Here is a 12,372-nt window from a genome sequence, read left to right as displayed (position 1 = left end):
TTCAATCAACAGAGGAATAAAATAGGGGAAGTGGTTAAATGTTTCGTGGAATTTCATGTAATAGTACATCCTGATTGTCATCCATGAGTATTGTGAAACCCAACAAGAAATATGGGAAATGTGTCCAAAAGGCAGGTTCCTTTGCCCCTGGGATAGCTATACATTCAGGCTGAAGTGATGTGTGCTGCAAAGTTCCATTATTCTTTCCTACATCTTTCTCTAACTCCTGAGGGTAGAGCATATTTATGAAGTATAGGGAAATTATCTCACTGTAACTTGCTGTGTTAAAGGTAATAAAAAATTTCAATAAATTGCCACCTAAAAAAACCACAAGCTGCGTTCCTCTCCATTGGTTTCAAACATATTAAAACTCTAATGTTTGGAACTTGAAAGTGGGGGGAGACACTGGGGGGGTAATTTTGAGCAGAGAAGCAGTAGGTGGATAAAAAATAAGCTCCTTCTTCCCTTTCTGCCACTTTTATGTTCCATATCACTGAAAGTGGCCTTTTCACTACCAAAATGTTACACGCATGTTTGCGTAAAGTGTATGTAAGCTCTTCAAGTGTAAACTTGAAAGTCATTGGTTCAAATCTCAGCTCCACAGCTATGAAAAACTTAGCTGGCCTTGAGCAAGTGATGATCTCTTAGCATATTGCACCCTCCATTTGCTTTTATGGTAATAATGTAACAGTTGCTTTAGAGGAAAGATTTGCTGTAAGGATTATGGAAAATTTGGATGACACAACAAATTGTGGCTAGATCAAAGATCGCCTAAAGCAGGAAGTCTTCATTCTCAGCTCTGCACCTGACAGGAAGAGTAATGCAATGTACAAGCCCAAGAATAAACCAAACATGTTGTTGTCATAAATAAATATTTGATATCTGAATATAACCTGGATGATCATGCTTGCACATCCCAGAAGTCATCGGTATTTATTTATGCTTCTAGGAAAGTCTAGAAGACAGGCAACACAACTTTCACTTTGTGCGGTGTTGTGATATCATCCTGCATGCTTGGCCTTGATCAGCATTTTATGTTAATAATAATTGTATAAGGACAGAAAAATAGAACAATCGTGTTAGGTATTTGGAATGTCCAATGACTTTAATTTCTATTTAGAGTTAAAAATTGCAAGCAGGCACATTCCATGTTTACTCTAGGGTATGTTTGCTGATACAAATTAGAGAGGAAATGATCACATTCTTTCTAAGGAAGGATAAAAGAGGAACTATGAAATCTAAAAGCCCGTGTGTGTGTGCGCACACTCACACAAACAAAATCATACACAGAACTGAGCATGTAGCACACACACACAGTCTAATCAGCAGGAGTTATAGGTTGACATCTCATTTGGGGTTGGGCACGTGGGGGGGAGATACAGGCAGAGAAGAAAAGGGTGAGGATTATATTGTCAGGTGAGTTAGAGGGAGACCAAATGACTGGTGCAACTGACACATCTTTTTATTTAAAACATTTATTAGCCGCCTTACTACCTGGCAGCACTGAAGGCGGCTTAAGATATAAATAACGCAACAGTTATAAAACACTCAAACGACAACATTTTAAAATCTCAGTTACAACTGCCAATAAAGTTAAATGCAGTCCTAAATAAAACCTTTTTCAGCTGCCCTCTGAAGACCCTACAAAGTTGAAATTAGGGTGGGGGTGAGGGGAGAAGTGATAGTTGCTTGTTTACTAAAGCCTTGTCTCTACAAGGTGTAAAGAAAAAATATTAACATTCATTTTTGTTAAATCCAGGTTATTAACGGTCTGAAAGCCTTTCTGTGTAGGCCAGTTTGTTAGTGATCTTATCTAATTAGGGAATAAAGTGCACCTTTGAGATTCATCTCTCAGATGCAGGGAAGAGTACATTTGAAGAAGGGGGAAGATGCATCTGAATCTTACACTTAGATGCCTGGCTGTCTTAGTTCCTAGAATTGTTATTGGGAAATTGAAATTTGAGCTAGGAATTTGAAATGTTTGTTCAGCTCTCTGAAGGACCATTTCCTTAAAATAAAATTTGTTGCATTTTTCTGAAAACATGTAGTTAGTCCCTAGGAATTGATAAATTTTGTACACCCTTGATTATCTTCATACTAGTTATCACATTAGCTAGAAATGTTGAATTTTATTTTCTTCAAGCCAGCCTAGATCAAAACAGTATTCCGTGTGTTCCTCAGTGCCAAATGTCTTTTCTCTTGCTGCTCAGGTTAAAGAATCAATGCTAAAATCTGATTACAGGTGGGTTGTCCCACTTTGAACAAACTCATTGTTTACTTTTTCTTTGTTCTCTTTCTCTCTAGCTGTTCCATTCCCTCCCACACAGCGGCTAACCCTGAAGGAAGTTTTTGAGGATGGGAAACCCAGATTGGAAGTATTAAAAAACCACTTGGTAAAAGAAGGGCGCCTGGAAGAGGATGCAGCACTGAAGATAATCAATGATGGAGCTGCCATTCTGAGGCATGAGAAGACAATGATTGAAGTAGAGGCTCCAATCACAGGTCAGAGTGTGCTTTCTTGTCATCGTTTTTGCCTTCTGAGGCCCATTACTAGAACTCGAAGCTTCCAAAACCAGGAGATTTCCTGTTGCATGGTTTTTCAGCTCAGGATTTGAAAATTCTTTTGCTACCATGGAAATATGGCGTGCAGGATCTGGATATACAGGAAAAAATTAGGTGGAGGCAAAGTCATGCTCCCTGCCGGTTCTGTGACCTTTATCTTTTTAGCATGTAATCCTATTTTTTTTTTTTTGCTGTCCTTCCTCCCCTAGTGTGTGGTGACATTCATGGGCAGTTCTTTGACCTGATGAAGTTGTTTGAAGTTGGAGGATCACCCAATAACACTCGCTACCTCTTCCTTGGAGACTACGTGGACAGAGGCTACTTCAGTATAGAGGTGACAATTCAACTGAGCCTTTGGGGGTTAGCGTGTTAAAGTCTGGATTAAGCCTGTGGAACTTCTGCCCCTCGTACCGCTTTGAGAGGATGGTATGGTTCTTAAATGTCAAAGGTTCCATCAACAAGTCTTCTCTAAGAGAAAAGAAAATAACCCATACAAAATTACCTTAGATAAATTAAGAATCATGATAGCATAGTAGTTAGTTGGCAGCAATGGACAGCATGGTTCCAGATCTGCCAATCTCGAATGCTACCAGTTCGTTCTGCTGCGAATGGAAATGTGATGTATCAGTTCATAAGAGTCAGAAAACGTGAGACTGAAGTTAATTGTTTCTCATTTGTTTGCCTGTTTGTTTATCATAGATTGTACAGGTCTGAATAACTTGTGGCTGCTTCCAGCATAATACAGTATATAATATATAAGCAGAATCAATCTTTATCGTATGCATTTTCATCCTGGCTATCCTTTTGAATTCTGACACCATCACTAGACTAATCTGAGCTTGGATATAGTTTATGACTTGTCCAAATGGCTCCATGCTTTTTCAGTCCTACAAGTTGGTCAAGGAAGTCAGGATTGATTGTAAACTAAAAGGTCTGCATCTGGGATGTCACTTGCTAGAGCTTGTGGTTCTTTGCAACGCATTTCTCTAGCCAAAGCAGTGCTGGGCAATTGCCTGCTTTTCATTCAGAAAATCCCAAATTCAATCTCTGGCATTTCCAGTTAAAATGTCCAGGTAGCAGGTGATGTGACAGATCTCTGCTTGAGATAGCCATTATCAGTCAGAGTAGGCAATATTAAGCTTGATAGACCAGTGGTTTGATTCAGTACAAAGCAGCTCCATATGGGACTCAGTGAATGGAAAGAACTGGTCAACCTTAACTATCCTTGGTGATAGCTTTCTGTACAGTTGTTGGTTGTGGAGCCCATGCTGTTTTCACGTCAGCTGGTGAGAGAAGTGAGTAAGAAATTGTCTTCTAAGTAAATGTTGCTGACCCCCTAAGGGACTGTGATCTATGTGTACAACAGAGTTGACTAGTAAAGGAAAGCCCCCCCCCCCCAAAAAAAACATTGTATTTTCTGCGACATTTGAAAGTTTTCATAGGGCATAACGGATGGCTGAACCACTGACATCCAGCCTTTGTTTTCAAAAAGTAGCAGAACAGATGTTGGAAAGGCAAAAGGGTTGCACCAGTTCTAGTGGAATAAGAATGAAGTACAAAATAAGAATGAAGTACAAATACACATTTGTGGAAGTCACAGGAAGAGGGACCTTAAATAATCCAGGGAAGGATTCAGGAGGTTGTTTATTGGGATACTAATGACATATTGTGGGAGGGAAGGCAGCATGGTACAGCCCGATCTCGTCAGCTCTCGGAAGCTAAGCAGGGTCAGCCCTGGTTAGTATTTGGATGAATGACCTCCAAGGAATAACAGGGTTGCTATGCAGAGGAAGGCACTGGCAAACCACCTCTGTTAGTCTCTTGCCATGAGGGTTCGCCACAAGTCGGCTGCGACTTGACGGCACTTTACACACAAACAATGACATATTGTAATATAGCAGCTTTCTGATCCCTTACATTATAAAGCTTTCCATGTAGTATAAAGAAATGTAGCCATATTAGTCCATTATAATATAAACAACAATGTCTTGTAGCACCTTAAAGACTAACATTTATTGCAGCGTAACCTTTCATGGGTTTATGCCACAATGAATGTGTTCACATTTCAGGTGCTCCAAGATGCTCTGTTGTATGTATTCTGTCCGAGCCAAAGAGTTACTAGACAAGATGACACACCACAGGCTGGGTTTCTGAACATGGAGCCAGGGGGTGTTTTGGAAGATAGCTCAAGAGACAGTGTGGCAGATATGTGAGAGCAGAAAAGATGCCATTAGGTTGGATACAGCCAATTTGCTCACTCAATCTAAGCCAAATTCCCTTCTTATTGCAGCTCCCTTTCCATGTTGTTTTTGTCCATGCAGGTCTGATGATCCCCAACATAGCCTTTTTGATGATCTAATGGGACCCTTTTCTCCCCTTTTCACCAGTGGAAAAGCTGGTTGGATCCAACCCACTGTGTTTTATTTTTTGCCTGCTTATTTCTTTTATTTTCCATCTCATCTGTTCCCACAATTTGGGAAAGACTGTGTTCCTCCTTGGTAGTTGTGTATGTGGTGGGGAAATTGGCTCAGTGAACACATGATTCACCAGGTGTTTGTGTTGGACAATTTTAGTTAGTTTTTGGTTCGACAGTCCTCACCTTATAGGTGTAGTGGTTAAGAGCGGTGGTTTGGAGCGGTGGACTCTGATCTGTAGAGCTGGGTTTGATTCCCCATTCTCCACATGAGCAGTGGAGGCTAATCTGGTGAACTGGATTGGTTTCCCCACTCCTACACATGAAGCCAGCTGGGTGACCTTGGGCAAGTCGCACTCTCTCAGCCTTACCTACCTCACAGGGTGTCTGTTGTGGGGAGGGGAAAGGTGATTGTAAGCCGGTTTGAGTCTCCCTTAAGTGGTAGAGAAAGTCGGCATATAAAAACCTACTCTTCTTCTTCTTTTTGGTTAGGGTTGTGGTTTTTTGTTTGTTTTACTTTCAGAGGGCCAGCAAGGGATCCAGCCAATAGTGAAATACCATTATAGTGCCAACATAATGTAGCAGGTCTGTTACCTTGTACTAGTTAAAGAATAATTCTGCAATTTAAGCACGTGCAAAACTTACCTAAAAATGTCACTGCGGTTGGACTTCCCTCAGAACTCCTTCTGACGTTTTGCTTGAGAAGCCTCCAGATTGCTTTCTGAATTTTACTTCAGGCAAATCCTGTGACAACCTAGGAATGTGAAGAATCACTGTCAACCCCAGCCCTAACCCCGCATCTGTGATTCTTTAAGCGAAACTCTCTTGCCTTCCCTTGAAGTTCCTCAGTAATTTTGCCAGAAAAGGAATGCCCAAATTCACTTCAGATTTTACTGAAGGTAAATTTTCAATGGTGACATTAATTGTGATGGCTAGAACTTCTTTTTAAATTAAAATAAAAGCTAAAATTCTCAGGATTCAAAGAACTGTAGGTTTCACAAAGCTTCCCTGGAGGAACCCTGCATGTTTCCCACCTACTTTACTTACGGGCAGGAGGACAGATTAAAAAGGTGGTTGGGGGTGGGGGGAGAAAATAGTGCTGAGATGCTTGAAGTGCCACTCAGAAATTTTTATGTGATGTGGTACAAGCAAATTCATCCAACTTATTATAGGGTTGTGCTGTAATAAAACTAGCATTTCCAATCCTGGAAGTTGCTCGGAATCACCATCTTTTGTATGCTGCCGGCATGGAGCCCTTTCATGCTATTTCATGACCCCCTTTCCCTTTAAATCCACAATGGAGAGAGAGCCATGATATGCTCTTTTTATTCCCCCCCCCTACTGAGCAGGCATTCATCTTTCACGAAGCAGGGTGGGCTTTGATTAGTACATGCGGGGGTTGCTCCAAATGTCACTGATAAAACAGAATCGAGAAGCTTTGCTTTGGTTGAGTGCATGGAGATATGCATTGCTTCCTACTTAACCACAAAACATTTCTGTATGCATTGAAACATTTCTGCGAGAGTATGCTTGTTGTAGGCTTAGAAACCAGAAAAGTGTATTGGCAAATAGAAGGCAATATAGCCCAAAAATTTAGTTTGTGATCAGTGTAAGACAAAATATAATCAGCGCTAGTTTTTTGTTTGTTTGTTTTAATAAACAGCTAGTATCTTTTATATGGAAGAATCTCACGTTGGCCGTCATGGCCTCTTATCTTAGAGTTTCAAGGGCTTCTTGTATTTAGTTTCCACTGTTGCTCCTTCAGTATTTCACGGAGGGGGAGAATGCAAGCATCTATAGGGCTTGGAATCACAGTGTGAGCCTGCACATCTGGGTTGGGGATATTAGGGAGCATCTGCCAGAGCAGTTGATGTTAATGACCTTTTAACAGAATGGAATAGGAGGTAATTTTTATAATTGCAGCCAGGAAACAGGATGCAGAGCCGGGGGTGAGGGGGTTACGACCAGTGTTAATATTGTTAGCACAAAGCGTAGTTACCTGCATTGACATGAGCATTTCTGTTAGGGTGTTATGATCCCAATAACTGAGCTTTCATTTGGGAGAATCAGATTCAAATCCACATCAGCCATGAGGCTTAGTAGCTTGCCTGAGGTCACTAAGTATTACTCTGCCTAGCCTTGACTCAAACAGTGGTTGGGAAGATAAAATGGGGTAGCAGCATTTACATAAAATGCTTCAGTGTGCTTAAGCAGTACTGTGCCCTGACCTTTTCCCCTACAGGGATACCCATCCATTATACAGTAGCCGCTTTGTTATCCAGCACTTTATTATCTAGAACACTCAGTTCACTAGCATCACCTAGAGAGCAAGCTCCTTTCTCTAAGCCCAACATATAATCATAGAGTTGGAAGGGACCACCAGGGTCTTCTAGTCCAACCCCCTGCGCAATGCAGGAAATCCACAACTACCTCCCCCCACATCCCCAGTGACCCCTACTCCATGCCCTTGCATCATCATGTGCACATGCACCCCACTCTCACCTCAACAGCCAGCTTGTTGCCTTCAACCATTGCTAGGTTTCTGATAGCAGGCACTGCCAACTGACCAGCCTCAGCCTGCCTTGAGATGTTAGGAGCCAGCTCCGCCAGAGACATCCAGGCAGCTGGCCCACTTGTCTGGCTGCTGCATAGGAAGAGGAAGGGTCCCACCACCAAGTGTGGTGGGTGTCACCATGGCATTTGCAGTGGTCTGGGACTTGGTTGCTGCAGATTCCTCTAGGTCAAGGGTGGGGAACATCAGGCCTGGGGGCCGTTTAAGGCCCGCAAAATCATTTGGTCTTCGTGGGTCCTGGCAGATCTCTAACTCAGAAGGATCTAAGACTGGTGATCCACCCACTCCCACAGACAGGAATAGCCTCTGTTCAAGGCAGATGTGAGTTTGTTTTGCCGAGAAAAGGAACCTTTTTCCCCCCTTGCAGAAGAGTCGTTAGCTATGGAGCTGCTAGGACCGCCCAAGAAACTGTGTTAACCCTTTCCCACCTGGGCCATGGAGAAACGTATTGGTCGGCTAATTTTTAAGTTGATAATTTTGTATGGCCCGCGAATGATGTTATGGCTCTTGGTGGAAAAAGGGTCCCCCACCCCTGCTCTAGGTAGGAGGTGAGACAGAGCAGTAAGCTTGAATATCCAGCACATTTGATTAACTGGCAACCCCCATTCTCCAGGAGTGCCAGATAACAAAGTTTTTACTGTGTTGGGTATTGGTCAGGACTCATCTATCAAACAGTTACTCCTAGCCACACTTACCCGCTCTCTTTAGTGGTTTCTGATTCTTGTTTTGTAAGATTCTTGTTTTGTAAGTGGACCAGTGATAGCAAGGGTGGGGGGAATTGAATCATTAACAGGAAGAAAGTTTAAAAAATGTAATTTTTTGTTTCAAAAAGAGATTGCTACAGTAGGAATTACAGCAATTTCCAGATAGATCTAATTTCTCCATGCAAGCTGTTTTCTTTCTCTCCTTCTAGTTATATAAAGGAGGTGAACTTTGTTAGGATTCGCTTGTATCTCAGTGGATAGCCATTAATGAAACTTCTGTTAACCAATGACACTGTTAAAACCAACCAGTCCCACCATTATACATACTCAAGTGGAGACCCGCAACAAACTTGCAGGAGCAGCTATTCCATTCCACACATCTTTGCTTCCTCCCCTCTTCCCCTAATTCTCTGTCTCTCGCTCTTTCTCCATCCCGGCACCCCCTTTTTTTAACTCTTTCCCCATGCCCGTCACTTTCTCTCTTTCTGCCTCCCCACTCCATCACTCTTTCTTTCTTTTTGCCCCAACCGACCCTACCACTCTTTCTCTTTTTTTTTTGCTCCAGCCTATCACTCTCTCTTTCTGCCCCAACACTCTCCCAGCCTCCCACCTGCTTCCTCCCCCACCCAAAGCAGCAGTAGCGGCACTCATGGCCACTCATGTGCTTCCTCCCCTCCTTTACAGCAATAGCGGCAGCAGTGCTCCTGGCTGCCTACCTGTCGCCCCCCCACCCAGCGGTGCTCAAGGCCCCCCACCTACTTTTTTCCCCACACACACACATCGGCGCAGCAGCACTCCCAGATGCCCGCCTGCTTCCTCCCCCCTCCATTGGCAGTGGTGGCTCTCTTGGCCTCTTGCCCACTTCCTCCCCCCAGCAGCCATGGTGGTGTTTCTTTGTAAGCATGGAGAGGTGAGTTTGCAGGTGTGTGTTTTTTTAAACCACCCTTTCCCAGTAAGCTTTTAGATTTTTCTGCAAACTCGATCCGCAGATTTAAGTATCCACGGATCAGGACAGAATTGGCTATTAGATATGTAGATATAAGAACCAAAGCAATTTAAAAATTGATAAGTCCTTATTTTATCTTGAATGCCTAGGGCCAGTCTAGACGTCACCACAGGAGATCCCTGAATAGATATCCCATAGCCGAAGAGTTTGAGTGGAGAGGGTGTTCACCCTTTCTGATTCTCCCGCATGCTGTTATTTGCTCTGCAAGGGAAAGACATAGGCACACATGGATACTTTCCTCCATGGGGCACATATCAGTTGAGGCTATGGAGAATTTGCATTGGGATAATGGTATAGAGGGAAAGGTTAAATCTTCCCCTTCCTGGTAGCCTTGACTGAATTGGTCCTCTCCTTCCCCACAACCGTTTTTAAAAGGTGGTAAACATATGACTGGGCTGTGCTACTTCAAACTGCAGGGTCAGCCTCATATGACTGAATGCTCTTCCACCTTGAAAGGTAACCTATTGGGGATAAAAGTAGGCTAGAACCTTTCTTTACTGACATGTCAGTTTTCTAAATGGAAGTATTTTTCTTTAGACTTGTAAGCTGTGCAGACTGAAGTGGTACAGCCAAGAAACATTGAGAACTATACCGTAGGGCTTACTTAATTAGGCAAGACCTTTGAAGATTAATGAACAGGTCTATCTCAGGGTTTGGAATGGTAAGTAGCAGCTGGGGGACATTTGGGTTGGAGTTGCAGTGCATGGGCAAAAGTTTAACCCCACATACTCTCTCTTCAATCAGTTGCCTGTATTTTCTCCCTCTACCCCCTCATTGGAGTGAATAACAACTTGGGGGATGCAACAGAAGTCAGGGAAATCATTGCAGAGAGAGGTTTTTAATTCCCACACATACTTCATAGCCCTGAGTAGAATTGGAGGTGGGGAGGAAAGGGACAACTGCTGTTTACCATTTTTGAAAACCCAAGGGAACCGCTAGTTTGATGCTTAGTACACAGTGAACAGTGTGTTACCATAGTTTGTATACTGGCTGAAGTGAAAATCCCGTTCCATTGTTCAGTATCATCAATCTGTGTTGTCTTAATTTTTGTGAAGAGGCTGTAATGTTTGCTCTTGTATTCAATATGGTGAACTTTTAAGATGAGAATGGGCTGCCTTTCTACTCTTTCTAGTGAAGAGGGGTGAGAGGATCTCAGCATAGACTCAAGGTGCCCCATACACAAGACTTTTTCAGGAATATTTTGTTTATGTAATGGTGTCTCAGAAGTAAGTATTGTTGTCTCACTTCTGCTTTCTTTATTTTTACTCCATTTATACCCTGCCTTTCTCCTCACTGGGGATCCAAAGTGGCTTGCACCCTTCTTGTCGCGGTTCGGGCCGTTAAGTGCCTACACTCTTAGAAAGGACCCCTTCCTGAGAAGGGATATGTTATCTTATTCAGCGAGACACCACTAGACCGGTTCCTAGAACGAATCAACGGTTCCTAGAAACTTGTTATTGCTCCTAGGACATCTCTTGAACACGCCAATAAATTTATAATAATGGACAAGAGTAGAAGTATATAAAAAACACATTTATTTACATTATATAATATATGCTTTCTGGTTGCAAAGCCTTAAAATATAATATAAGGATAGACATCGTTAGTCTTAAACATGTTTATGTAGCAAGTAATCATTCACATTCTCTATGCCTCCATAAAGGAGTATTTTAGTCAGAATATACTCATAAAGTATCCTTAGTTCAATGCACTTTCATTCAGAATATAAGGTTACAGAAATCCTGTCAAAATATGGTTAATTCTTTGGAGAAAGATTTGGTTAGAAGCATCCTAACTTAAATCATTCAAAACATCATAACATTTCTGTACAGAAGACACACTATACCTTGCTGTGTCATCTGTGTCATCTGAAGTCCTTTAAGAGTCTAAGCTCTATGAGAACATATGAAGTTATCCCAGAGTATCTGTATTTGCTAAGTCTTGAATCCTTTAAAGACTTCTATTAATATTCTTAACTGATCATCATTAAGATCAGGCATTGTGTATGTACATGCTATGCATGCTCTTTCTAGTTTTAGACAGCAATGCTGAATATATAAATACTATGTGTTAGCTTAAAGCTGTTTACAGTCTCTTTGACTGTGCCAATCTGTGTATGTGCATTGTGCATATCTCACAGAGTACAGAGAATCTCCTTTCCCTTCAGGAACTTCTCTGGTCTCTTGCTCTGAGGAGGTTCAGAAGTCCCTCTGTTAAGTAGAGGACGTTCTGATACAATCTCAGAGGTCTAGCTATTAGCCCTGTATTCAGGATGCTTCTTAGCATTGGTAAGCCAAATAGGCTTAGTTTGTAAGAATCCATAAATCTGATGGACTCTCAGTGTTCCAATACATGGAAAGATCACTGCACTTAGATTCCTATTCAAAGAATAGGAATTCTAAGGGTCTCTATCCTCTTCTAGGAATAGAGCAGTCTCACAAGAAGACTGTAAGTAAGATATGTTGAAATATCCAGATCTTGATACTTCAAGATATCTGAGAACTACTGTCCACGCAAGGACAGAGTTTCAATGTTTTACATCTCAAGCCTTTTGAGATGGAGAAGTGTTACTTCAGACAGCTGCAGTCTGCCAGCTATAACACTCTAAAAGTGCTAGCTGTTCTGCAGCTGTATTTATGCTGTTTCTAGACCCATTAAGAGTGTTCCTTTATCCCCTCTTCCTTATCCTTCAAAAGGGTACCTTTAGTCTCTCTTATCAGATACCAGGAGCTTAGTGGCATCTGCTCCTGTCCTCTGATATCTTATTGTCCAAATATGGACATCCTTCCCTTTCACTCCTCTGTGCTTAAAGTATAAACCCTCATTTCTGAGGTACATGATCACGTTACATATTTAATTTCTATACCATCCTCTTCGTTAGGACTATACGCATTAAATGAGACTACTTAGAAATCTGTAGCACAACGTTTAACTATATAACTCATGAAACACAATTATAGCTGACATTGTCACTTGCAAAGTGTCATTTGTTTACCTTTGGCTGCATAGCCTTCAGAAGGCAAGAAAGCATATTACTCTTATCTTTGAGAGAACTTTAATGCCTCAATAGCACAGTTTCAGCTATTGAGACCTTGAAAAGGCCCTCAAGATTCTG

At 41.9% G+C, this 12,372-nt stretch overlaps 1 protein-coding gene across 4 annotated transcripts in view; it reads left to right on the top strand.

Annotated features, from left to right (window-relative positions):
• The window catches only part of PPP3CC (protein phosphatase 3 catalytic subunit gamma), a 67,706-nt gene that overhangs the window by 30,716 nt on the left and 24,618 nt on the right, over nucleotides 1–12,372 (top strand). For all 4 annotated transcript variants that reach the window (XM_056860513.1, XM_056860511.1, XM_056860512.1 and 1 more), the window contains exons 2-3: nucleotides 2,305–2,502; nucleotides 2,772–2,896. In XM_056860513.1, coding sequence (XP_056716491.1) covers nucleotides 2,305–2,502; nucleotides 2,772–2,896 — 323 coding nt within the window. The remainder of the gene's footprint in view (nucleotides 1–2,304; nucleotides 2,503–2,771; nucleotides 2,897–12,372) is intronic.

The sequence above is a fragment of the Euleptes europaea genome, chromosome 14 (assembly GCF_029931775.1).
Source record: "Euleptes europaea isolate rEulEur1 chromosome 14, rEulEur1.hap1, whole genome shotgun sequence".
Classification (NCBI taxonomy): Eukaryota; Metazoa; Chordata; class Lepidosauria; order Squamata; family Sphaerodactylidae; genus Euleptes; species Euleptes europaea.
Note: the sequence above shows the minus strand (reverse complement) of the source record. Positions and strands in the feature narration are given on the sequence as shown.